General features: G+C 35.1%; 4 protein-coding genes across 4 annotated transcripts; 3 read left to right on the top strand and 1 right to left on the bottom strand.

Moving 5' to 3' along the window:
• The first annotated feature begins 247 nt into the window (after positions 1-247).
• On the top strand, positions 248-9,777 carry rbck1 (RanBP-type and C3HC4-type zinc finger containing 1). Its single transcript, XM_051907296.1, has 13 exons — positions 248-438; positions 1,460-1,512; positions 1,601-1,745; positions 1,843-1,939; positions 2,019-2,217; positions 3,198-3,289; positions 3,676-3,849; positions 5,557-5,717; positions 6,512-6,623; positions 6,709-6,888; positions 6,977-7,075; positions 8,764-8,907; positions 8,992-9,777. The coding sequence occupies exons 2-13, from the start codon at positions 1,476-1,478 to the stop codon at positions 9,070-9,072; spliced, it is 1,521 nt and encodes a 506-aa protein (XP_051763256.1). The 5' UTR covers positions 248-438; positions 1,460-1,475; the 3' UTR covers positions 9,073-9,777.
• Positions 9,630-17,912, bottom strand: tbc1d20 (TBC1 domain family, member 20). Its single transcript, XM_051907352.1, has 8 exons — positions 17,490-17,912; positions 16,652-16,837; positions 16,496-16,576; positions 16,220-16,406; positions 14,738-14,839; positions 14,401-14,542; positions 12,673-12,845; positions 9,630-12,598 (listed from the first exon to the last, which is right to left on the bottom strand). Exons 1-8 carry the CDS (start codon positions 17,551-17,553, stop codon positions 12,337-12,339), a joined length of 1,197 nt encoding a protein of 398 aa, XP_051763312.1. The 5' UTR covers positions 17,554-17,912; the 3' UTR covers positions 9,630-12,336.
• A 372-nt stretch (positions 17,913-18,284) lies between these two features.
• Positions 18,285-21,355, top strand: bloc1s1 (biogenesis of lysosomal organelles complex-1, subunit 1). The gene is made up of 4 exons (XM_051907553.1): positions 18,285-18,489; positions 19,222-19,294; positions 20,788-20,920; positions 21,029-21,355. Exons 1-4 carry the CDS (start codon positions 18,429-18,431, stop codon positions 21,137-21,139), a joined length of 378 nt encoding a protein of 125 aa, XP_051763513.1. The 5' UTR covers positions 18,285-18,428; the 3' UTR covers positions 21,140-21,355.
• A 150-nt stretch (positions 21,356-21,505) lies between these two features.
• Positions 21,506-27,132, top strand: rdh5 (retinol dehydrogenase 5 (11-cis/9-cis)). The gene is made up of 5 exons (XM_051907391.1): positions 21,506-23,751; positions 23,856-24,181; positions 24,254-24,512; positions 26,257-26,420; positions 26,500-27,132. The coding sequence occupies exons 1-5, from the start codon at positions 23,735-23,737 to the stop codon at positions 26,718-26,720; spliced, it is 987 nt and encodes a 328-aa protein (XP_051763351.1). The 5' UTR covers positions 21,506-23,734; the 3' UTR covers positions 26,721-27,132.
• The last annotated feature ends 250 nt before the right edge of the window (positions 27,133-27,382 follow it).

Below are 27,382 nucleotides of genomic sequence, written 5' to 3'. Positions count from 1 at the left end.
CAACGAAAGAAGCCACATTTACTGCTAACTTTTTGGTTTTGTCTACTTTTGACTACTTTTTTTTTCAGCTACTAATATTGCTCAGTTAATTTCAATTCTTTTTATTTTTCCGCTCGCAATTTTTTTTTTTTTAAAACTATATTTTAATTCATTTCATTATTATTTTATCATATAGCATAAATCTACAACATAAATACTACAGTGAAGTAAATATAACCCAAGAGTGTCTTCCGTATCTGTGTTTTTGATGGAGTTGCGCAACCTCTCGAGACTTTCCTTCAGTGCTGACTGGAACTTCCTGAAGCTGCTTCGTTTCACTTTTCATTTCTCTAAATTTCCAATATTTTGGGAATAGCACGGATGTTTTAATTAACAGTGTCTAGTTTAAAAATACAAGTACAACGCGAAGAGTGTTTTAATACTGTTGTCCTATGGTTGGTAAGTTTTTTTTGGTCATATTTTTTACTGTCGCTGCTGATGAGTTGAACGACCGCCAGTTTTGTTCGCATCGCTGTTTAAGGTTTTTAACTTTTAAATAGAAGGTAAAAAAAAATATAATGCACTTTTTATGTCATTTTATAGATTATAGATTTGTATTTATATTCACTTATTTCTATTATGATTTAGTTATAAATTACACTAACAAAAAGTACCTTGGTGCTGCCATGTTTAAATATGTACGTACGGATATAGTATTCCTGAATTGCCATGGAGTTTAATGTAAATAAATACCATATATGAATATGGTACCACACTGAAACAATGGGTAACATCTTAATTAACTAGTTTATTCAAGTCAAAAATATGATTTAACATCACTGAATCAAGATAAATACATTAATTTATACCAACAAACCTTTTTTTGGTGTTAAATCAGGTAGAAATAGCTCTTTAAGGAAACAGTTGCAGGTTACCACTTTTACAATGCACAGTACTTTTTTGTGATCCAATATCTACAAATATTGCTTGTTTTTTGGACATATACTATAATATATATTTAAATATAATGTAATATAATATAATATAAACATTCATGTTTAGCATTTATTTTATTAATATGTATAAATATTTATTTATATTTTATCTAAAATATTGAAATATATTTATTTAAATATGCTAACTATTTAAAACAATTTTAGCCTAAAACCTGTTATTGCTGTTTTTTTTTTAACATACAAAAATATATATTTGGAAATAATATAATATCTACATTTTCATTTGAATCATTTGAATGTATTCATTCAAATATTTAAGTATATTATAATATATATTTATGTATACATTTCATTTAAAAATACTTTATTTAAAATATGTCAGTATATTTATTTAAATATATGAACTATTTAAAACATTTTTTTTTTACTGTAAACCATGCTATTGCTGTTTTATGGACATATACAATAATATATATTTGGATATAATATAAAAATAATATTTATATATATATTTTTTTAACAAGCTTTCAAGATTAAAGCATGGCTGCCCTAGATGCCTCCAAAAATATAACAGAAGGTGAGTGTTAGTAAATATATTATGCAATAAATGTATCTATCATAAGACATATTATGACACAGCAACATGCCTTACGTTAACATGGCAGCGGAGGACGCCGCACGGCTGCTGAGTGACGCCATTAACTCCAGAGACAAAGATGAAGCGACTAAACACCTGGATCGACTTCTGGATCTGAAACTCCCTGTGTGCGTCAAAATAAATCCCGATGCGTACTCTAAAGACAGCATCAGGTATGCTGTTAGACCGGTTCTATTGCGGTGAGAAGCACTTGTTGCTGAGTATCTGCAACCACATGTGATGGTTTTGTTTGGCTTTGTGTGACGGCAGATTGAGAGTAGGAGTGGCGGACGCCGTGTCAGACACCCACATCCCAATCACAGTGATGGTTCCGGTGTACCTGACGGTATCAGAGCTGAAAGAAAAAGTTAGTGATGGACTTGAGAATGAAAATTCTTGTCTGAAACCGAAACCCAAAATTATAGATATACTAATTTGTCTTTCAGATTAATCGTGACTATGGCTTCCACCCGGCTCTCCAGCGCTGGGTGATCGGGAAGCGTCTCGCCCAAGATAAAGACACCCTGTATCATTATGGAGTCAGAGACCATGACGATTCGGCCTTCCTCTTCATCCTTTCAGCCCAGGCTGCCCATCTGAGCCGTGAACAAGAGAGAAAAGAGAAAGAGGACAGACGGATTGATGGTATCGAGTCTATATTTCTAATAAAAAATAACAGCTTATAAATGAAGAGTTCAGATGCAAAAACCTCTAAGTTTCTTTTAAATAAGCATTTTTACCAGACTCCTATTCATGTTTAGGTTCAGTAATTTCACTTTAGTGGCAATAAAAAGGTTACTATTCAGTTATTGAACTTATTTTCAAAAATGTCACTTTAGTCAATTCTTTGGTATTTAAAGGATTAGTTCACCCAAAAATGAAAATTCTGTCATTAATTACTCACCCTCATGTCGTTCCACACCCGTAAGACCTTCGTTCATCTTCAGAACACAAACAAAAATATTTTTCATAAAATCCGATGGCTCAGTGAGGCCTCCATTGCCAGCAAGATAATTAACACTTTCAGATGCCAAGAAAGGTCTAAAGATATATTTAAAACAGTTCACCCTTAATGTTATGAAGCGGCGAGAATACTTTTTGTGAGCCAAAAAAACAAAATAACGACTTTATTCAACAATATCTAGTGATGGGCGATTTCAAAACACTGCTTCATGAAGCTTTGAAGCTTTACTAATCTTTTGTTTTGAATTAGTGGTTCGGAGCGTGTATTAAATCCTGTCATTGCCACTGTAACGATGGACAAAACATGATAAAAACTTTCAGCTCGGCAATTGAAAGCGGCTCATATGCACACCGTCATTCATCTTGAAATCACATGATTCGATTTGCGTCTTCCGATTGGTTCTTCTGTGGACTTAGAGGCTTTTGCTGACAAAGGAAAGTGGCGTTTAGCAGTTTTTGCCAACAAACCGGTATTTCTGAATGGGCTGATGATGGGATTTAGCGGATTTGAAGCGCAAGTATTTGATGAACGTATACTATGTGCGGAAAGCATTCGCTCAATATCATTATCTCATTGTTGATGGAGGTGGCTTTAGCGGCTTTTGCATCTGAAATCTTCATATCAAACATGTTTACTGAACTGCATGTCTTTCTTAATAAAGTTATAATAGAGAACATTGGCAGCCCACCTCAACGATCACCAGAGCTGCGCGCCAGAGGGGCCGATCTTCCTCCTCTACCTCCTAAAACTCAGGTATCTATCTATCTATCTGTCTATCTTGTCAGAGCTGTACAACTCTGTGATCAGTAGTAAATGCTTCTCCATCTGAAAGCCAGAGGGCGCTCTTGCACAAAAACTCCAAATATGCCCTGCCGCAGAAGTAGATAACGCGTCATTCCAGGAAATCTTTCAGATGGAGCTGCATTTGGAGCCATACTTCATTGACATGCTGCGCATAAAAAAAATAATTGCAGCCTTTGTGATTTCGTAATCGCACTAAGAATCACATTTAAGCGCGATTTCAATGTTTTTTTCTTATCGTGCGATTAATCGTGCAGCCATACTATCTATCTATCTATCTGTCTGTCTATATCATATTAATCATATTAATCTAATCATTTTATTTGGTTTAATACAAGGTTGGATGGTCATGTCCCGGATGCACATTCCTGAATAAACCGACACGTCCAGGTTGCGAGATATGCAGCACGGCGAGACCTGAAAACTATATAGTGCCGGACGTGTACCAGCCGGATGAGGCGGAAACCAGGAGACTCCAGCAGGAGGAACTTGCCAGCCTGCAGTACGAGCAGGTTAGCTGAGGGGACACAACACACTGGACTACAATGAGCTGTTAGATGAAAACCACTCGAAAAACTCCAGGTTTACATCTGTGGAACAAACTCTGAAACTACCTAACCTTATGCCAGCATCTACAATCTCTACAGTATAAAAAGATGAATGGAAAGTGAAAATGAGGAACATTTACTGAGTTTTCATACTCCTTCACTTTTCAAACACTTGTAATACATCTAGGGCCTAATTAAAGGTAGCCAAACTCGTAGTAGCACAAAATTACAATCCAATCACAATTCGTTATCGATTAACTTGCAGTTAGTGAAGGCGGGATAGGCGGAATTGCACTGAATGACACACAACAGAAGCACTCTCTCTGTCGTGCGCGCAATCAGATCTCCTTGCGCCTGTATAGTCAAATACACGCATACACAGATGTCAAAATGTCCATCGTGTGGAGTATCTTGCGTGAATACAGTCGGTTATGGCTTAAGTGGATGTAAACAGGTGGGTAAAAACTGGATGTGTGTCAGTATATTACGTCCATGCATTCAGCAGCCCAATTAAATACATGTCTGTCATTAATGTTAATCAAACAATAAAAGATGTTAAGTAAATGTATACATGTTAAATAAACCTACTGTATCTGAAAAAAAGAGTTTAGGCTATTTAATTTACTATTGTTTTTGTAGTTTGCTATTTTGCTTCTTTGATCTTTTTATATAGCCTAACAAATATAACTTATGAAATTATTTATCATATTATGTTCATATTACCCACCCCCTGCCCATGCGTATATACCAGCTGATATACCATGTAGGCCTAGTCTTGATTTGGGTGGTCAATCTGCATGTGAAAGTTTGAAAGGGTTTTAAATCTAGCTAATCAAGTAAAATGACTCAAAATCAAGTAATTTAAGCATGCCAAAGTCAACTTTAATCATATAAAATGTAATTTCCTAACAGCAAAATTGTGGCCAGTGAAAATGCTGAGTGGCTAGTAATTTTGGAAAAACCACTAGCCAAAGTGACTGGTGAGCAAAAAAGTTAATGTCAAGCCCTGAATACATCAATTTGAAAATGTTTGAGTGGATTATTTTCAGTTTACTCTGCACCACAGATTTAAATGCAGCAATAATTTTTTCTAAGTAAAAAACATTTCTCATTTTGTTGTTGACTAAATGGCCAGAAATTAATGGTCAGAAATTAATGTTTTAATCATTTAAGCAAACCAATGAAGAAAATTGAAGCAAGTTAATTTTATGCAGTCCTGAATAAAAAAAATAAAAAAGAGGATTGCTATTGTATCTTTTTGTGGATCATGTAGATCGGTTGTTTCCCAATTAGGCTTTTATATTTACCGATAGGATAATATGCTATATGGAATTATATTACGACACATTAATAAAAAGTTAAAGAAACTATTTCCGGATTTAAAAATACATATTATTGTTTTTATTAATTAAATACATATATAAAATCTAAATTAAGTGCATTAATTATTTTATTAACTATTAATCACATTTTTAAATTTAAAAAATGTAATTAAATTTTCCGTAGGATAAATGAAAATGTTTTGATTTTTAGAGAATTCCATTAGCATCTTTTAGGATTAGGTCCACATTATGATATTTATTCTAAAAGGAATCTTTTAGCATTTTGACATAAAACATTAAAAAAAAATCCACAAACATAACATGTGGCTGTGTCCATTCATTCACATAGTCTCTGATAGAAGAACGGAAGAAGAATTTCCAAGAACTCCTGGAAACAGATTGCCAGAGTCTGGTGGGGAACACAGATCAGCTGGATTGCGCCATCTGCTTTTGCACCATCATGCCAGGAGAGGGCGCCGTGCTGAGAGAGTGCCTGCATAGCTTCTGCAGGTGATATAAGACTGTTAATTTTTAAAGTAGTGGTTCACTTTAAAATGAAAATTACTCAAGCTATCCTAGGTGTATGTGACTTTCTTCTTTCTGATGAACACAATCTGAGTTATATTAATAAATATCCTGACGCATCTGAGCTTTATAATGGCAGTGAAAGGGTCGTAACAAGTATAAAGCTCAAGAAAGTGCATCCAAAGCAAAACGTACTCCACACGACTCCAGGGGGTTAATAAAGGCCTTCTGAAGCGAAGTGATGCATTTGTGTAAGAAAATATCCATCTTTAACAAGATATGAAGTAAAATATCTAGCTTCCGCCAGACCGCCTGACGTCACGTCAGTTAAGCTTTCTTCATAAGTTGAATAGGGAAGGTGTAGGGCGTAGCGTAAGCATTTTGAACTGCGAGAGGCGTTACACTTTCTTCGTAAGTTGAATACATAAGGCAGTCTGGCAGAAGCTAGATATTTTACTTTATAACTTGTTAAATGTGACCCAGGACCACAAAACCAGTCATAAGGGTGAATTTTTTTAAAATTAAGATTTATACATCATTTGAAAGCTGAATAAATATACTCATTGGTCCCGTTCACTGCCATTATAAAGCTCGGATGCATCAGGATTAATATAACTCCGATTGTGTTCATCAGAAAGAAGAAAGTCATATACACCTAGGATGGCTTGAGGGTGAGTAAATAATGGGGTAATTTTCATTTTAAAGTGAATTAATCCTTTAATGTAAACATGAAAGTACCTCTGAAACAGACTGAAACACAACTTCTGTTAATCTTACAGAGACTGTCTGAAGGAAACTGTTCTGAACTGCATGGATGCCGAGGTGGCGTGTCCCTATAGAGACAACGCTTATTCCTGTAACTGCAAACTTCAAGATCGAGAAATCAAATCAGTAAGTTCATAAATGCAGTATTATTTAACCTTGAATTATTGCGTTTCACTTAATAAACACACCAAACTCCACTGTTTCCCACCAGCTTCTCTCTCAGGACGAGTACCAGAAGTTTCTCGAACTGAGGCTGAACATCGCAGAGTCGCGCAGTGAGAACAGTTACCACTGCAAGACGCCCGACTGCGCCGGCTGGTGCATCTTCGAAGATGACGTGAACGAATTCACGTGTGACATCTGCAGTGAGACCAACTGCATCCTCTGCAAGGTGAACACGATGTTTGTTCATGTTTAGTTCATGCCTGGTTTTGAAGTGCATGTTATGGTGATCTAAAAGACTCTGGGTGTCTTTCAAGGCTATTCACAAGGGAATGAACTGCCAGGAGTACCAGGACGACCTCCGTATACGAGCGCAGAATGACGACGCAGCCCGGCAGACCACGCAGATGCTGGATGTGGGTGGAAATTTCAAACTTTTTTTGTTAATATTTGAAGCTATTGAAGTTATTGAAACAGTGCCCAATAGGGATGGGAATCGTAAAGAATCTGTTCTTTAACTGTTCAACTAATGATTCTTTTAGTAATTTTAAAGGAATATAATTAATGAGAATAAAAAATAAGATCATTTGAATAATAAATAAATGTACAATAATTATTTATTGGTAATAAATTGAAATCAGACTAAATTGGCTGCTCTGTATGTGTATAGTTCGCTAAAAAGAGCTGATTCGCAAAAGCCATTTATTCTGTAACTTTATTCGGTCGTGCTGTGTGTGTGTTTGATTCACTAAAAAGAACTGATTCATGAGAGTCACTTGTTCAGGAATCAGACTACACTGGTTGTGCTGTATGTGTTTAGCTGCATCTGAAATCGCATATTTCCCTACTATATAGTAGGTGGAACACAGAATGCGACTAAGGAAGTATGTCCGAATTCACAGTATTTATAAAAGAGTAAGCAAAAAGTACCCGGATGACCTACTTCTTCCGGCGGGATTCTAAAGTGCGAATACGATGGACACTTTATTATCCCATGATGCCACGGGAGATTTGTGACTGACAGTAACGCGGCACAACTGATAGGCTACTGTTAGGTCACATGATAATGACAGCATGGCAAATGTAGTATGTCCAGATTATATTCATACTACACACATTCAATTTCATACTATATAGAACATACTTTTTTTAGCAGTCTTGAAGTAATTACTTATTCAAAATAAGTACCTACTTAAGAATATGCAATTTCAGACGCAGCCAGTGATTCACTAAAAAGTGATTTGTTTTAGAATAAGACTACATTGATCGCTATATGTGTTTGAGATTCACTGAAAAGAGATGATTCATAAGAATCTCTTGTTCAGGAATCAGACTACTTTGGTTGTACTGTGTATGTTTGATTCTCTAAAAAGGAGCAGCCAGATTCAGAAGAGTCATTTGTTTGGGAAATTAGACTTCATTAGTTGTGCTGTATGTGTTTGATTCATAAGTGTCTCTTGTTCAGGAATCAGACTACATTGGTCGTGCTGTATGTGTTTGATTCACTGAAAAGTGCAGATTCATAAGAGTCTCTTGTTCAGGAATCAGACTACATTGGTTGCGCTATATTTGTTTTTGATTCATCATAAAGACACAATTCATTTAAAGAGTCTCTTGTTTAGGAATAAGACTACATTGATCGTTCTATGTGTGTTTGATTCACTGAAAAGAGCCGATTCATAAGAGTCTCTTGTTTAGGAATCAGACTACATTGGTTGCGCAATATGTCTTTGATTCACTAAAAAGGACACGATTCATTAAAAGAGTCTCTTGTTCAGGAAACAGACTACATTGGTCGCGCTATATGTTTTTGATTCACTGAGAAGAGCAGATTCATAAGAGTCATTTGTTTGGGAATCAGACTACATTAGTTGCGCTGTATGTGTTTGATTCACTAAAAAGAAACGATTCATAAGAGTCATTTGTTTGTTCGGGAATCAGACTACATTGGTTGTACTGTGTATGTGTTTGATTCTCTAAAAGGAGCAGATTCATAAGAGTCATTTGTTTGGGAATCAGACTACATTGGTTGCACTGTATGTTTCTGATTTTTGAAATTAACATTAAAATGTTAATGTTACCTGTCAATCGGTTTCCATTCCAGCAACTCCTGAATAACGGCGAGGCGATGAACTGTCCTAAATGTCAGGTGATCGTCCAGAAGAAAGACGGCTGTGACTGGATCTGTTGTCTGATGTGTAAGACCGAGATCTGCTGGGTGACTAAACAAGCCCGATGGGGACCAAAGGTCAGAGACAAAACTACATGATTCATTCATTCAGTTATTCACAAACATCAGACAGTTAACCTAGATCTGGTTTTGACTCCTCAGGGTGCTGGAGACATATCAGGTGGTTGCAAATGTCGAGTGAACGGAGTCCTCTGCCATCCGCAGTGCCAGAACTGCCACTGAACACTGGCGGCATCGCTGAACGCTGCTCCTTCAACAAGCAAAAACCTGCGCTACAGTAACACAGCACTTACCAAGCTCCTTAAAATAATCCAGGTAAGGTTGATGTGCAACATACAGTTTGTGTTTGTACCTTTAAAACATTCACTCCCTCTAGTCATATCACTGGCACATCAATCAGAATGCATGTACTTTCTAGAAAGAGTTCATGTTCCAAGACTAAAGATTCAGAACATGTTTACAAAAATAAAAGTATCTTTTATAGGAGCTTTTATAGGATAAAAAAAGTGACATTTTTAAAACATGCATTAAACCGTCTTAAATCACTACTATTTTCTGGACACATGATGCTCTGGGACAGTGTGCAATGATATTGTATGAGAAAAGCCTTAATATTGTTGAATCTTGATGTTTGTAAAAGGTGATTTTTGTTTATATTCCAAAGATTTTTTGTTGGAAAATCATAGTAAAATATGCAATATGGCAAGATGAAGGAATAAATCAAACTAATAAAGAAAAAAGGACACACTGAAGATTAAATTGAATACGCAACAAATGCATAAAATGGAGCAGATTGTAATCAAATGAAAAATGAAAAACACAATTGTCATTTTTTGTTGTTTTTTTTTTAACATGTCAAAGCAATATCATTCTGTTCTTTTTTGTTTACAATATTTTATGATTCAATAAAGCTGGTATACAAATAAATGGAGCTAATTCAAATGACTTTTTAAAAATAAACTTCTTAATATAAATTATAATTTACATAAAACGCAGTGCTGAATTTATCCAAATGAACCAATCTCTTTTACACAGACCATTTTACTTTTCTTTTTATTTAAACATATTTAGCAACATGATCAAATGTGAGACATTAACTTGAGTGAACCAGAGACAACTTATAACAATCTCTCAAAGTGCAAAAAATAAGAAAGAAGCATATTCTTTAGTGCAAAATTAATGCAAAATCAAAGCAGTGATTATGTTGTCATAAACAGTAGTATTGTGTGGATGGCAGCATGTTATTTTAATAAATCGTGATTCAAGGTAGTTTTCAACCAAGCAATATAAGAATAATAGAAAATATGCACTTGAATGTTACTTTAAGCTTAGAAGTTGTTGTTTAGTGGAAACGATCAGTTGTGAACAGCATTTAAACAATAAAAACAACAATGTGCCATGATTCAACACTGATCTGGAGTAAATTACAGAAACTACTTTTAAGTTTTTCACGTTCACCATTTACACACTCCAGAATCAAGATATCTCAAGTTTGTGGATCAGCTGAAGTTACTTAGAAGTGGTTTCAATTCCAGCTCAGAGATTCATGAAAACTGCACATTATGTACTAAAATTAGCACTTGTGACAAAAAAAGAAAAAATACTGCAATTAAGGTGATTTGGAGAAGAAAAAACTGAAATGTAGTGGGAAAAAAAGTAACTTCAAAAACATGAATATAAAAAAAAAAAAAAAAAAAAGACTTTTTGTTCACTGCTGTTTTATAATCGTATCTTATCTAAGATATTACGTACACATGAATTAGAGCCCACCCATAAGGGGTCCTGAACCAGTCAAATTAAACCGCCAATTCTACAAACGGGGTTCTAAAAATATTTTGGTCTCATTACAGTATATTAGTTTTGTTGTTGTTGTTTTTAAATAAAACACATGGCAGCTCAATCATGAAACACAAGTTAAGCAAATTTCTGCATAAATAATTTGTAAAGCCATTTTTATTAATTTACATAAGAATGACTTTACAATGTATATCAAAGGTTTTTGTAAGTGAATTTCAATAACCAAAACATTACATTGCTCATAAAAACTAAATGTAAATTGTCCCAAAGAAGATGGTTTTACAAAGGACTTGTACAGCATTCATAAATGCATATTTGCGTAAACTGTTGTATTCAGTTCACTTTGATATTTTACAGAAAAATTGTTTCACAAATGTGAATGTTTTTGTAGATGAATTTCAAAACAAAAACTCCCTTAAACTATGTACAAAAGCATTTTTACGTAAATTGTTGCAGTAAAATCAGTCTGAAAATGTATGTAAAAATTGTTTAACAAACAATTTATACATGAATATTATTTTGTACATGAATTTTAAAACAAAAACTAAAATTATCATTACTAGTTGTTGCATTCAATTCAGTCACAGTTTACTTAAAAAAATATATTATGAGCAGTACACGAATGTAAAATGACCTTAAACTATCGTTATGTACTTGTAAAATCATTCTTATATAATTTTTGCATTGAAGTGAATGCAACAATTTAGCAATTATGCCTTGCTTTTGTTTTAAAAGTTCATGTTCATTGCTCATAAAACATTTTTTATGTAAACTGTAACACTGAATTGAATTCAACAATGTAATGACAGTTTAAGTGAGTTTTTGTTTTGAAAATCACATGCAAAACAACATGTATATTGTATGTAAGACAGTTTTAGTTTGACAGAACTGTCACATTTAAGGGAATGTGACAATTTACATAACTATGATAGTTTGAGAGCATTTTTGTTTTGAAATTCATGTACAAAAACAACAAAAATGTACAGTGTTTGTCAAGTTATTCTTATGTAAATTTTCGCATTTAATTAAATGTGACAATTAGCTTGACAATCGATGTTTTTATAGATGAATTTCAAATGTATATACTTATTACACTTACATATTTTTTAAACAGAACCAAACTAAAACTAGATTATTGCATTCGATTCAAAATTACAATTTCCATAAAAACTGATTTATGATCAGTGTATATGAACTTTGAAAACGAAAACTATAATTACTAAATTGTTGTATACAATTAAATGTGACAATTTACATAAAAATTGTTTTATGAACATTGTACATGAATGCTGTTTTGTACATGAATTTCAATTATTCGTAAAAGCGTTCTTATGTAAAAAGACTCACAAAGAATGTTCCTACAGATGATTTACACAAAAATCCGCTCCGATCGTGTTTCATGAATGAGCTGTGGAGTGTACATACCTCTACTGTACATTTATCTCAACACAAGGACTGCCGCTTGTCTTCAGTGGATCCTGGAAACGTTTTTATCGTTTCACTTTAGACTCTAGGAAAAAAAGCTTGTTCAATTAGAATAACTATAAGCACAATATTTTATTCATTAGTCTGACTTGTTCACAAGTATAAATATTAAAAAAAAAAAAAAAAAAAAAAAGGCAAAATAACAAATATTTAGTCCTTAAATAAAGTCCTCAAATTGAGACACTGTGCTGTTGATTGGCTCCTTCACGGGAAGAGTAAGTCTAGCTTAGGAGCCCATTCCAGGGCAGAGTTTACCACAGCCAAAGCTGCGGCCCCCAGCGCCACAGTCAAACCCATGACCGCCAGCCGCATGAAACGTCGCGCCGTGGGTTGGACGACCGCTACAGTGCTGCGCTGGGCCTCCAGGGTGCGCTGCTGCTGCTCTATCCTTCTCCGCCGGAGCACTGTGTCTGGACGCTGCTGAGTCGACGCCAACTCAAAGTCTTTGAAGGTGGAGACAGCGGTTCTGGACAAAAGAGAATGGTTGGTGAGGCATTTTTGTTGTGAGAAAACCCTTCAGAGCAAGGCAGATAGACTCACTGCTGACTGCGCTCTCTGGCCAGCTCAGATGGAGGAAACTGAACGAACAGATCTCCCGCGCGGCTAATCAGCGTTTCGTACGGTAGGTCCTCTGGGATACGAGACAGGAGATGGTGCATCATGGCCATGTCACACTCACAGTCCAACACCTCCTCCTCTCGATGCAACACGATCTGCAGAAAGAAAACAACCAGCACAATTACACAAGGACGACATTTCTGCAAACACTCGTTTTTCTGCCTGGCGTTTAATGGTAGTTAATAATATAGCCTACTCTAAATAAGTATTTAATTTACTAGAACATTTTTAATGAGAATAACATTTTTTTTTTTAAATTACGTTAATGAAAATGAAATTTTTACAATATCAAATAAGGCATTTTATGATACAGTAATGAGAATAAGAATTTTTTTCATCATGGTAATGACAATGATATTTTTAAATGTTACATATCTATGTTACATTAATGAGAATGTTTTTGCTGCATTATGGTAATGGCGATTTTATTTATTTATTTTTTTTAAATAATAAATATCTAATTGAATGGCATGGTAATGACAAGATTTTTTTTTTGTATTACAGTAATGACAATTCTTTTTTAATTAAATATCCCATTTTATGTTAGGGTAATGACAATGAGATTTTTGGCATCATGGTAATAACATTTTTAAAAAATTAAATAATATCTAATTGTATGGCATGGTAATGACAATGAGACTTTTTTATATTACGGTAATAACAAATATTTTGTAAAATATTAAATAGTATCCCATTTTATGCTATGGTAATGACAATTACATCTTTTTTTAAAATATTAAATAATATCTAATTGTATGGCATGGTAATGACAATGAGATTTTTTTTTGTATTACGGTAATGACAAATATTTTTTAAAATATTAAATAGTATCCCATTTTATGCTATGGTATTGACAATTACATTTTTTGCATTATGGTAATGTTTTTTAACATTATTAATATTATATAATATTAATTATTAATAATATCTAATTGCATTGTGGTAATGACAATTTGATTTTTTATATTAAATAATATCTATATTTATATTATGGTAATGACAAATCTTTTTTTAAATATTAAATATTGTCACATTTTATGTTACAGTAATCACAATGAGATTTTTTAAAATATTAAATAATATCTTGTTGATGTTATGGTAATGACGATGCTTTTTTAAAATATAAAATCATATCTCATTTTATGTTAGGGTATTGAGGAGATTTTTTCTGCCCTTTACAGTCAAGAAAAATGTATATAACATTTTTTTTTACATGACAGTAGGCTATTGACAATTGGGAGGAAAATTTTTAATGAAATAATAATAATTAAAGTTATGTCACAATGCACAAAATTTGAATGGTGCTAAGATATTTTTTTTATTTTTTATTTTAGGGTGAAATTCACTCTATAAATCTATTAGTATTTAATTACCAAACATCAAAACTCCGTGTTTGGATGTTTATGGAGACTGCAGGTTTGGAACAAAGTACTTTATTGTTCAACAGACAAATAGTCACGACATGAGAGAATGCGTCAATTATTTATTCAGACTCGACAACACAGCCTGATTCGGGCCTAAAAATAGCTGCTATTGCAGCGGCAGTAAAACTGCTGACCCACTTCTGCTGAATATCAGAAACCAGAGACTTTCAGAAGATGGTTTTGATGATGACAAAGATGGGAAAAAAAAAAGCAAATGGAAACATACCACAGCAGCAAAGTATATAGGCATCAGGGGATGGCAGGCCAGGAAGAAATCGTACAACCGGACCACATGGCGGAAATCTGACAGCACGTGTCCGAACCAGGTGATGAGCCAGCTGAGGGCAAAAATGGTGCCGACTTCAGCTCTGTTGATAAAATAAAGATGCTTATCTCAAACTACCCAAGTAAATAAAGAACATCCGTAATCATTCTTTCAGGAGATGCTTTTATTTCTACATAATGATGACCAAACAGGAAAAAAAAAAACAATCAAGCCATTGTGTTTTACACAAACATACAAAACAAACATACAAATCAAACAAAAAGGGGCGTATACTCACTGCTGCATGAAGTCATACACTTCAGGGTTGACTCGCTCGATGATGGGCATCAGGTAGTTCAGGATGTGTTTGGTGTTGTCCATAGTGGGGTCCATAAAGTCCCTGTAATGTAAGATAGATGGATGAAAAATATCTACTTAGACATTAAAACAAAAAAGACAATGTTTTGACCTTACAGTACCTGAAGTAACTGAAGAAATTAAATATTCTGTTCCCTTTATTTTCTTCATAAATTAGGGCACATTCAAAAAAAAATTATAAATAAAAAGATGTATATTAATATTTTAAAGTTTAAGTAATAATTAAACAATAATAATAATAATAATAATAATATGTTTTTCACTGAGAAAGAGATTTTTTGTTGGAGGGAAATGAGCTTGATTATCTTTAACATAAATAAAAGATAAATATATAATTGAAAATTTAAATAATGAATATAATTCAATTTTATTTAATAATAATTTGATAATGATAATATATTTTTCACATTACAGTGATGAGAATGAGATTTTTTTTGTCGGAGGGAACTGCCCTTAATTATCTTTAACATAAAAAAAAGAGCATAAATAAAATGTATATGTAAATAAATGTATAAATAATTTAACATTTACATAATAACAAAGATATTTAAATTATATGTAGACTATATTTAAGAATAATTAAACAATATACAGCCAAACCAAAAGTATTCGGACACTAGATATAATTTTTGATATATTTTTACTAGTGGGTGCAGGACACTATAGTTCATTTATGTAAGTGAGGATAGCAAAATAAAGAAAACTGTGACATATTATACCCAAATATTCTTCATACAGTGGACTACCAGTAAAACTGATAAAAATTTGGAACCAAACATTATTCAGACACTTTGACCCGACCATGTTTTGCTTAAGTGTTATCTGACATACAGTAATTAATATGAATTTTTTTCTGACACAGTTTAACTCTTAGATCTTGTCATATTTTGTCACCATTTTTTTTAACTATAGTGAATAAACTGTAATAATGAATGAAATGTTCAAGGTGTCTGAATAAATTTTGGATTGACTGTATCTTTCACATTACAGTTTTGAGAATGATATGTGTGTTGAAGGGAATTGCACGTGATTATATTGAACAATGTCAGAATGCAAAAAAAAAAAAAAAAAGGGAAATAAAAGGCAAATATATATAAGACTTCAGTTGCAAAAGCTTCTAAGTGTCATCTAAAATTTTCTTCTAAAGTGATCATTTTTATCAGGCTCCTATGTTTAGGTTCAGTAATTTCACTTTAATGGCAATCAATAAGTCCTTTTCATTGCCATTAAAGTGAAATAACTGAACATAAACATAGGAGCCTGATAAAAATGATCATTTTAGAAGAAAAATTCTGATGGCACTTAGAGGCTTTATCAATGGAACTCTTCATATAAAACTTTTTGTCTGCGTTTCTGTGGGAAAATGTCCCAGACACCTGTTTCTTTCATGTTCTTGGCTCACCTGAGATGGTGAGTGGAGAGTTTCTCCACCAGGGCAGTGGCGAGTCGTTCCCCGAGCACCAGCAGGAAGGTCACCACGATGTCATGGTAACCCTGATAATAGTGCAGCTGAGGGTTTTTCACGAGCACCCGCAGAATAATATCAATCAGCTCCTCCTGAAGTCCTTCCCGCTGCTCGTCTGGCATCCCTGCGTCCATTAAAGACAGAAAGCAGCTTAAACATGGACAGAGACCAGCTGCAGATCTAGAAGAATCAGAGCAGGTCCGTTCTGCTCACCTGGAGGGAAGCGTCTGAGGGATCTCTGAACGTCCAGAAGCACTTGGTTGAAGTCCTTGTTATTGTCTCGATCGACCGTCTCTGAAGATGAAAACTAGATTTACACCTGCAAAGCTTTCAGAAAGTGAATTCCCTTGGATTTCATGTCGGTCTTACCTAGTTCCTCAGGTATGTTTTCCACAGACACGTTGAGCAGCCTCGGCCACACCTGACGGCGGATCTCATCGGTCAGCAGACCTCCTTCACTGATGGCCATTCGCCTCAGAGCGGCCACGTCCACGGGCGTCATGTTCAGGGCCTGCGTGATCTCCGCCATCTTCCTCCTCCGTCTGGACTCGCCATCTGCCAACATGATCACTGGAGTCAGCACCTGAATACTGCTCTACCTCCTACAGCACTGTGTTATTGTGCTTCAGCAGAGAAGTTTACTAGAAATGAACACATTGACTAAAATCTTCCCCTTTCCCCTTCTTTTGCGCAAGTCCTTTTGTCACAACAGCCGTTCCCAGAGGGACAGTAAGATTAAAAGGCTTGAATGGGAAATATTCTAGTCTGGCAAACAAAATACACTCACTTCCCAAACTTATGAAGCAGTTTGCATTATTAAAACAGATTTTTAAAGTACATAGTCTATTATGCCACACGTTTGGGTGTCTTATTGATTAATATATTCTGAAAATATTTCAACATTGTTATGAATAGGTACTTAAGATATGAAATAATGAGCACAACACCTGTAAATACAAAACATAAGTCACAGGACACTCCCACAGAAAAACCATTAAATATATTTAAAAGATTATGAGCCAGAAATTAATTATTCCCACACCCAAAGAAAATTATATAGATACACACACACACACAATTATCCGTTTCCAAATTCCCCTATTTTATGGCCCATAATATATCGTACCTCTAAAATTTGTTCATCTTTTATCGACAGTTAAAGTGAAGCCCATCATGTCATAGATAAACACACTTCAGTAAAACACACCTTGTTTTCCCAGTCCATTGAGCGAGGAAGAAGCTCCGACACTCCGTGACCTCTTTAGATTCATCCTGTCGCTAATGTCTTGTCCCTTTCCCCGGGTTCACATCCAGCTACATCATTTTGTCTGAATGCAATGCGAACAGCTGATGGGCTTTTACTTTAGCCTGACAGCTAACTTAAAGGCCACATCATCTCATTCAGGCCCGCGTTAGCTGTATAAACGCATGTCAAATGAAAAGCTTCTGTCTTTCCGGTCTGTTTTACTCATCTCAAGGGTTTTAAATCAGTGCGTTCCGCCGAACCGAACCGGGACCTCGGAGTCTCTTTTGTGTCATTTCATGTGAATCGGTTCAGAAGCTCCAGCTGTAGTATCATCTGGTTGATGTTTACGTGAGTGAAGGATTATGGGAGGTGTATTTTCATTATCTCACGAAACAAGGCGGCTTCCTAGCAACCATTCAAAATAAAAGTATAAAATTATACTAATATAAAAACACATACAAATGATAAACTTTAAGATAAACAAATTTTTTCGATGTTTTTACCCTACCCCCTAGAAACTGACTGTAACACACATGGACAGACACGCTCATTAAACAATATTTTTTTTTAAATGACGAACATATTTTATGATTTAAATAAATAAATAAATAAATTTTATTTTATACGTTTTTATCACTCATTCAAGGGTAGTCGAAGCAAGTATTTCAGTCAGGCCTCTATAGTTTTTTTTTTCTTTTTTTTTTTTAAATAGTTTAAAGAACTTTTATTTTGAAATGTAATTTTAAAAATACTCTCATGCATTTTGTCCCTCCGTGCTTTCCGTATGTTTTCAGAGCTGCTTGTCATGTGAGTCCAGTAATTGCCAAAACATTTAGAGAATACTGACTTTATCAAATCAGCATTTTGTTTTTGTATTTTCTATTAAATTAAATAGCAAGAATGCTCTCCCGTTTATTAAAAGAACACCAAGCGAAACAAAACGAAAGGAAAGAGTTACAAGGTATGTGCTTCTTTACCGACTAGCTGCAGTTTACAGGCCCTGTGATATAATTCAAATGTAGGCCTGTTAAATGTATTTAAGAAAAGATGGAGTTAAAATGGGCAATTAATTAATGTTCACTTGATCCGCAAATCCTATCCTGCATTCATTTAGTGGCTTAAATTTGCTTTTATTTTAACGCTTATACTATAGCATGGATGACTATAGATGAGGAAAAAAATGAAAGAGTAAGTAAATATGTAAGTTTATTTAATAACTTTAAATTTAAATACATTTGATAATTTGATTTATATTGCATTAAAATATTTCTATGCAATACAGTAAAAAGTACACATAAATAAATTGCTAATAAGTTGTTACGCATGCAAATTAATAAAATAAAGAAATAAATGATAAAACTTCACTTTGTTAAAAAAGAAATCATACATTAAAGGGATAGTTCCCCCCAAAATTGAAATTTTGTCATCATATACTCTCTCTTTTGTTCCAAACCTGTATGAATATATATAATTTAATATATATATATATGTGAAGTCAGTGAGGTCCATCAACTGTTTGGATGCCAACATTCTTCAAAATATCTTCTTTTGTGTTCCGCAGAAGAAAGAAATTCATACAGGTTTGGAACAACTTAAGGGAGAGTAAATGATGATAGAATTTTCATTTTTGGGTGAACTAGATGTCATGCAATGCTTACTTGCTCATATGATAAAATACTTGTATACTGTACAGAAAGACGAAGACGAGAGGCCATAGCAGCTGCAACATGTTTAACAGAAGCCCTGGTGGATCATCTAAATGTAGGGTGAGTCGGATACATTTTATATGTTTGTTAAGCTGTTATAATGCACGGGATTATACTGCCAGTTCATGTGATCACTGTGGTCATAATCCAAGTCCTTGTGCCGATGATATGAGGAAACTTTGCAAAAGCAGCTTAGAACTGCACGGTCGGATGCAACAGAACATTGTTCTTGCAACAGCTGAATTCATGCAAACGAGGCTGGAATAAAAACGTGTATTAATAGTATGTTCAAGTCCTGAGAAGTCGATTTTACGACATCAGGTGCATTCACGTCACTTTCGTCGGAGCAAGATGGCGGCGTACCTTCTAATAATTAACTACACAATAATACAGCAAGGTTTTTAACTCTACTTCTAGAAAATGAAGGAACAAAGAATGTGCATTAGGTTTTGCTTTTCTACGTTTTTAATTAAAGCCACTGTAAACTCTATCTTTACATATTATATTGTTATTACAATGTTATTATATATGTTATTATGTTATTATATTACAATGCAATTATATTTTGTGCCGGCAATTAGCTTATTTTTTGCTAAATGAAAAAGCCTGAATATGTCACTGCTAAATACCTATCAGTACATGTTTCTCTGACACGCCCCCAACTTGTAAACTCAGGGCTTAAAGAAAATCCAGAGCTTCCCACTTGTATTTATGACTTTGTGATGGTGTTCATGTGCGTTCAACTCGTAAATACTATCTTTCCAACATGACTTGAACATAAATGCTGTGTTTATGCTGTCGTAATTACGAAATGAGAACCAGGGTTGCCAGGGTTGCACAAAACCTGCCGAATTGCTACTCAAAACTAGCCCAAAACTAGCCCAATCGCCCAATTCAGGGGGTCCTCCAATAAAAACCGTGTTCTGGGGGTAAAATCTGTGTTTTTGGAGGGGTTCCCCTGGTAAAATTCTCATTCCAGGGGCTAAATATCATATTATTTGGGGTCACTTCAACCCACGGACATGAAAAATCCGAAACCCGCGGCAACAGTGTTAAAGTATCCCAATTCCGCAGGAAAACCGCAGACTTGGCAACACCGAGTACTAAAGAGATGACAATTAAATGTCATAGTCATGAATGAGAACATGTGACATTCGACCCTGAACTTGTAATTATGTGTTTCTTTAGCAACACTATCAATGAGTCACATGGTACAGCGGTCACAAAGTCGGAGTTGTAACTGCAAGTTCTACGAGGACACAAACACTTTTTTTTAATTATGGTAATCACGATATGGCGTGAACGCACCTAAAAAAGTCTTCCATGTTAAACATTTTGTGTAAAAGTGTAGAGATGTATGAAGCACAGATCACACAAAAGTCTCTTTCAAACCAATCAGCTTTCTGTTGGTCATCGTGGTGAATTTTTGTGAAACTCCCTATCGCGCATGTTCCTATTGGAATGACTTTATTTTGGCTGCTGATTTTCGCCAAACAACGGTAAATGTGTCCGCGCCTTTTAAGACATTGTAATATCTAAGAATCTCTCCCCAGGGTGGCGCAGGCCTACGTCAATCAGCGCAAACTGGACCATGAGGTGAAGACGCTGCAGGTTCAGGCCAGTCAGTTTGCCAAGCAGACGGCCCAGTGGATCAGCATGGTGGAGAACTTCAACCAGGCCTTAAAAGTACACAGGCTTATTCATATAGCGATTCTCATTTTTCATAATTTAGTGTTACAGTCAGTTTCTCTGAAGTGAAATTTGCAGGTTTCATGACCGATTATTCCTTTACAGGAAATCGGAGACGTGGAGAACTGGGCACGAAGTATCGAGATGGACATGCGGACGATTGCTACAGCTCTAGAGTACGTGCATAAAGGCCCAGTTCAGCCCGCGTCCTCGTGAGTGGATGGACTCTGATGGTCCAAAATGGACTGAAACTCTGAAGCTTTTCCTCCATCTGTTGGAGAAACTTGGACACTGTTATTTGAGACATTTGTGTCTCATTTATTCTAGTAAAGAACTGCTGGTAGCTGTTTATGTAGAATTCGGTTCATTTTTATTTTTATTTTATATAATATCAATGTGCTTGCGTAATAAAAAATATCTGTTGTGCTATAACTGCTGCGTTGGAGCATGTTATTGCATTTAAAATCACATTTTACCCTCAAAAGTTTTGGGATTCACCTGTTCAGATTCTCTTCCCTGCTTTCCTCTTCAAACGTACCGTTTTTACTAACATTTGGCAAGCGTTTTCCATTCAGCCTCAGTAATGAACGTATAGTACCAGGGTTACAAACTTGCCCTGTTCTTTTATAGATGTAACAGTGAGCTAAAATAGATTTTATAAGTTTGTGTGGGATTTCACGGTTTGCTAATTTTTGCTTAACCCCTTTTAAGCCAGGCATGCAGTGTGACGCTACATAATCCACATTTCTACAATCAGCCTCATAGGATTAACTTTATTTACGTAAGGAGAAAAGGTAAAACTACAAAACTTTAGAGCAAAGTGTGGCTGTTTTCAGTCCACAACATTCCAGATTTCACATATTTGCCCATTTTTTTCTGTGATTTTTAGCCATATAAAGTTAGAGAGAGAGACCGACAGACACACAAATACATATTTTTAGTCATTTTTTGCAGTTAAATAGTTCTGCTTTTTTTTAGATTAAAATTACAAAATATATTTTAATATTTTAAATTAATTTATATATTGTGTATTAATATTCTTTTTATTTAATTTATATATTATTTTTTTGTATTTTTTTATAAGTACAAATTTTCCATGTCTCGACTGATATGAGGTCATAAAAACATCATGGATAATATCTGAACAAAAATAGAAATTGTTTAAAGCTGTTGCAGACAAAAATGTCACAATGTCACATCAATAGACGCTCCTGTCATTGCTTTAAATTTCCTGTCAACCACCCAAAAACAAATTCAATCATCCTAAAAATAATTTGAATTGGCATGATTCTCCTTAAATGTTCCTCCCAGCCTTGCTATTTAGGGATCACACTTACACAAGCACACAAAAATGGCCAAACAGCAATACACTGAGATTGGAGATTAGAAATTGTGGCCCTGTCTTAGAGGATCAGCTTTAGGGATAAATCTCAGACGCAGACCCACTCCAGATCACTCACCAAACGCGTTCAGGACCTCCAGCTCCAGAGCCAAGAAGGGAAAAGGTAAGTAATTGATTAGTTTAACTGATAGCACAGTTACTTACTTTTTCTTCAGTGGATGTTTTTAACAATCAGATGTGAATTAGCATTCATTTAACGGTGATGTAAGTATTCGTTTAGAGAAAAAGTAAAGTAATTGGCTTTTAAAGTAAAGTAACTTAAAGTAATTCTCTTAAAATTACAGACTTAACATTTTTCCTACAGAACATGTGAAAGATATTCATTTTGAATTATTAATCAGGTTAACTGGAGAAATTATATAATGTCATGATTTATGTCAAAAACAGTCATTTCTATATGGGACTTAAATTTTTTATATGGTATGATTGGTTTAGAAGTTTTAGTTAATAATAACGTGTGTTTTTTTTGTGTCATATCATCTGCGAAATTGTAAAATATTGTGTGCCTTTAATATCAGAAAGCACATTTATAATTGTTATTAACTGATACTTTGATAAAAGCCCTGTTTGCTTGATAATTAATTAGCGTACATTTCTCAAAGCACGATGCGGAGAGAAGCTTAAGTCTTCTCTATGGTTGGTTTTGTCCTGTTGGTTGTGTCATAGCACACAGATGAATCCTCATCCTTTCTCTTTGACAAATAGTCCCTAAAGCTAATAGGTTTTGCATTGTGAGAAGCTTAAAGTGCTTCTGTGGGGCTGGATTTCCCATTTTTTGTACAGAACTGATCTCCGCATTCTCTGAACCTCTACGCTGATCCCAAAGTCTCCTTTTGTTTCATAAGAGCCTTATCTCAAGATTTCTCATGTGCTCTGGAAAACGTATGTTAAGTCACGGGTCAATAGCATTCAATGAGCCTCCAAAAACCATGTTACATCATTTTAAAATAGAAGTCTTACTATTTGTAAATTGTTTTGTGGGATGAATTGAAAGAATGCAGTTTTTGTAGTAGTTAATCAGCTCAAACTGGTTTGTGCAAATGTTTTACCAGATTTACATTCATTGATATATGGTTTTACGCTTATCAAGAAAAGGATGTGGATGTGATGATTCATACAAACAAATTTGCCATATTTTATACTAATAAAATATTCTGAACGTTTTAGAAACATGTAGAATATTTTATTTGAAGTTCCTATATGTTATGTTTACAATACCTTTTTGAACTGTATGTTCTCTGTTTGATTATGGTGCCGATTGTGGTGATTAAAGGAACTGCACCCTGACACTTCCTGCACTAATTAAACCTGCACTGTTGTGTGTTTTTTATCTTTTACGTCACTGGCATTCTACCAAAAAGCAATTGTTTACAAAACATCTTCACAGAATCCCTCAGGAGGCAGAAACGATGTTTGAGTACTTCTGGTAAGAACGTGTCTGACTACAATACTATCAAAACACAAGCAAATAAAATTATAAAGAATATGTTGAATTTCCTATGTATTATGTTTATACTCATGTACTCACAGTAGCGATTGCTCATGGACGTGCGGCTTGGGTGCGTTTGTGGTGTTGTGGGTTCTGGTGTGGTTCTACCGGGACAACCTTGAGATTACCAGGGTCTCAGAGAAGCACGTCTTTGTGACCGGTTGTGACTCTGGTTTCGGACACCTACTGTGTAAACGCCTGGACAAACGTGGTTTCCGCGTCCTAGCCGGGTGTCTCACGGAAAAGGGTGCTGATGATCTGAAGAGGGCGACGGGACCTTTCCTGAAGACCTGCATCTTGGACGTGACCAGCACAACCAGCATTCAGAAGGCTGTGGAATGGACCAAAAAAGAAGTTGGAGATAAAGGTGTGTTTTAGGTGAGACTTTGAAATAAAAGTTTTAGAAACAATTTTGATGTCTTTGTTCCCAACTTTTCAGGACTTTGGGGTTTGGTGAACAACGCCGGACGTTCTCTTCCAATGGGACCATCTGAGTGGATGAAAATTGAAGACTTTGAAAGCACACTCAAAGTCAACATGACTGGCGTGATCGAGACGACCATGAACTTCTTCCCTCTTGTGAAAAAGGCCCGTGGAAGAGTGGTGAACGTGGCGTCAGTGTTGGGTAGAGTGGCAGCTAATGGCGGTGGTTATTGCATCTCGAAGTTCGCTGTGGAGAGCTTCTCCGACTGTCTCAGGTATCACACTTCAAAACCTATTTTTATGCAAATTTTGGGATATCACATAAAGAAACACTATATGGAAAAGCCAAGATGCGCATTCTAAGCTCAACTGAGCTAGAAGATTTTGTGTCCGATAAGAAGAAATGCACATAAACTATGATGGAAACATATTTACTGACCAAATCCCTCAGTGTGCAACAAAAAATAATGTGACAGTGGACAAATTTCAGTGCACAGCACTGAATAATTCTGAAATGTCTGAGCCAGAGTCTGTCATCAAAATTGTTAGGTACATTGGGCTACAATGGGTTTTTCATTACAGGATATTTTGCACCAGTTTTCCATGAAGTAACGATTTTGTTCTCTTGAAATGGTATTTTATTCACAAAAGTTTTATGCGATATTCAATTTTTTGCACATAATCTAAATTTGTACCTTTAGCCAATGAAAGGTCTGAGATAAAGACAAATGGTGTTTTATTAACAAAGTTCGGGAGGAGCACGTTCAGATAATTAACCTAATTAACACGAAAGGAGCGCATTCAGTTAATCAACTCAGTTATGAGGGGCATTTCGTTTCCATGGGGGGCACACATTTTTTATGATCTGACAAACAGACTTTCACCAAAACAATAACATGCCCTATTTATTATTAATGAAATAGATGTTGTATATTAACACCAAAACACAAGATAGTCCTAATTAGACCAAACTGCACTAAAAATTAAACCCTTTTTCATTATGCATATACTTTGCAAACTCGAGGCACAAAAGCGTTTTAATTCCTCGAACAACACAATAATTAAAACGATACATACCAAATAGCAATAAAAATATGTAGCCTACATCTGTAGCTTATTGATGTGTAACAAAGACTTTGAGTGTACTCACCATCAAAATAGTTGAAGGCAGCGGGTCTCTGAGCGATAGTCATTTATAGATATAGCCTAATTATGTTTCAAGTTTCGTTTTGTGTAATAATGCATTAACTATTAATTTTCTGATCATAGGCAGAGGGTGAACCAACTCCAGGGTAAGGAGATGCGATTCCCATTTACAAACACATTTAAATAGATTTCCTTGAAATAGTTTTAAGTTAGGCCTACTTGCCACTGCACAATCTACATATCCCAACATACACTGCTGATAAATTATTTGTTATTAAAGCGTCTACGTTCACAAACCGCTGTTAATTTTAATAGATTACATTCACGGGATTTGGCAGAAAGCGCGCGAAGGGTGTTCACTAATCACTAAAAATCTCATCTTAGTTCATCGTGATCTCAAGACATTCTGTAACAATAAATGAAACTGCATAATGAATCTCTTATTCATAATTGTTTGTTACAGTGTGCAGAACTATCTAATCTACTCACCGTTCAAAACGCCAGAGTTTTTGTTCAGCGCTAATTTAAACCCCTCTGATTGGTCATTGCGTTCAAGAAATCAACAGATATGTTTGTAATTGGCTACATTGCTAAACGCTGCAAAAAAACATTGTAAAGCCTTGTCGTTCTTCAGAGCGCAAACACAGATATGCACTGGATCGTTTGCCAAATATGTTTTGCTGATAATATGGAGAAAACTGATCCTAGACCAGTAGTTACGGGCCAAAATTCCAAGCTTGGAGCCCTTCCCCCGGACAGCACGCCAAATATGTATAACCTTTACTCTATCTAATTATATGTAAGTGTGAACTTGTGAAACTGTTTTATCTTTGACGCCACCACTACTTTCAACTTTTTTTCATTTCATTTCAGAAGGGACATCCAGAATTTTGGTGTCAACGTGTGCATCATTGAACCTGGTTTCTTCAAAACGCAGGTGACCAGCTTGGAGCCCATCGAGAGGGAACTTCATCGCCTCTGGAACCAACTGACCCCCGAAGTGAAGGAGAGTTACGGAGACAAATACTTGGATAAATGTATGTTATTTATACCAACGACTACCATTTTCTCCATTTCTCCAAACATAGTCCATTTAGACACTCTTTGTCTCTCCAGACATCAAGATCCAGAGGTTGATCATGAACGCCATATGCGACTCCGACCTCAGTAAAGTGACCAACTGCATGGAACACGCCCTGCTGGCCGTCCACCCAAGAACACGCTACAGTGCAGGCTGGGATGCCAAGCTCTTGTGGATCCCCTTGTCTTATATGCCCGCTTGTTTTGTAGATATTGCGCTTAAGCTGGTGATGCCAAAGCCAGCAAAAAGTGTCTAGATTTGGTGTGTGATTAAAAGTAATTTTAGGCCAGATACTTTTAACTCTTACCTTTGGTTCCCTTCTGATACACTGGAAGATGCTCTATATATGCTCTAATCTTAAATTATTCCAAACTTTTGACCAGTAGTGTATCTCCACACCAAGCCCTTTATCTTATTTCTCATTGGCGTGTTCTTGCCTAATAAGTGACATTTGCAGTAACTTGCCTTGAAAATGCATCACCAATTTGTGCCTGTTGGTCATCTGCTGTATGTGTTGCTAGAGTGCCACAGTGACTTTGACTTTTGGCATTATATATTTTGTATGAAACTGTCAGAGATTGCTTGACCTGCCACATTATGATTATTTTAACGGAAAATTTGCAGGCAAACTGTATAAACATAATTTAATAAACGTTATAATAATTTTTTTTTCTGTGTATTGTCATCTGTGCACCAATCTCTTCCTAAAAAGAACAGCTTAAATCAGCATGGCTTGTTGGTTCTAGTTAATACATTTTAGGGCTCTGTTTTTTGTTGTTTGTTTTGTTTTTTTCCTACCGTCAGGTGGAGATCATTTAATTTATCATCAAATATTTCTTACAAGCCATGAACATTTATTATTCATTAAACAGTTCGTCCCATGATCATTAAACTGTTATCCCTGAAGAGGCTAAAATC

The sequence above is a fragment of the Ctenopharyngodon idella genome, chromosome 10 (assembly GCF_019924925.1).
Source record: "Ctenopharyngodon idella isolate HZGC_01 chromosome 10, HZGC01, whole genome shotgun sequence".
NCBI lineage: Eukaryota > Metazoa > Chordata > Actinopteri > Cypriniformes > Xenocyprididae > Ctenopharyngodon > Ctenopharyngodon idella.
The sequence above is the reverse complement of the archived record's forward strand: the minus strand, read 5'-3'. Positions and strand labels throughout refer to the sequence as shown.

What these genes read in the sequence shown, in the direction of transcription:
- rbck1 (XM_051907296.1), top strand. Translation starts at nt 1,476, where the DNA reads ATGGCTGCCCTAGATGCCTCCAAAAATATAACAGAAG. An exon ending in TACTCTAAAGACAGCATCAG is followed by an intron (nt 1,746 to 1,842) that starts GTATGCTGTTAG and finishes GTGTGACGGCAG; the next exon opens with ATTGAGAGTAGGAGTGGCGG. An exon ending in AAGATCGAGAAATCAAATCA is followed by an intron (nt 6,624 to 6,708) that starts GTAAGTTCATAA and finishes GTTTCCCACCAG; the next exon opens with CTTCTCTCTCAGGACGAGTA.
- rdh5 (XM_051907391.1), top strand. An exon ending in AAAAGAAGTTGGAGATAAAG is followed by an intron (nt 24,182 to 24,253) that starts GTGTGTTTTAGG and finishes CCAACTTTTCAG; the next exon opens with GACTTTGGGGTTTGGTGAAC. An exon ending in AGACAAATACTTGGATAAAT is followed by an intron (nt 26,421 to 26,499) that starts GTATGTTATTTA and finishes TTGTCTCTCCAG; the next exon opens with ACATCAAGATCCAGAGGTTG.
- bloc1s1 (XM_051907553.1), top strand. Translation starts at nt 18,429, where the DNA reads ATGCTCTCCCGTTTATTAAAAGAACACCAAGCGAAACAAAACGAAAGG. An exon ending in CGAAAGGAAAGAGTTACAAG is followed by an intron (nt 18,490 to 19,221) that starts GTATGTGCTTCT and finishes TATACTGTACAG; the next exon opens with AAAGACGAAGACGAGAGGCC. An exon ending in GTGGATCATCTAAATGTAGG is followed by an intron (nt 19,295 to 20,787) that starts GTGAGTCGGATA and finishes ATCTCTCCCCAG; the next exon opens with GGTGGCGCAGGCCTACGTCA.
- tbc1d20 (XM_051907352.1), bottom strand. Translation starts at nt 17,553, where the DNA reads ATGAATCTAAAGAGGTCACGGAGTGTCGGAGCTTCTTCCTCGCTCAAT. An exon ending in GTGTATGACTTCATGCAGCA is followed by an intron (nt 14,543 to 14,737) that starts GTGAGTATACGC and finishes TTTTATCAACAG; the next exon opens with AGCTGAAGTCGGCACCATTT. An exon ending in CTATATACTTTGCTGCTGTG is followed by an intron (nt 12,846 to 14,400) that starts GTATGTTTCCAT and finishes TTCTTTCTGCAG; the next exon opens with ATCGTGTTGCATCGAGAGGA.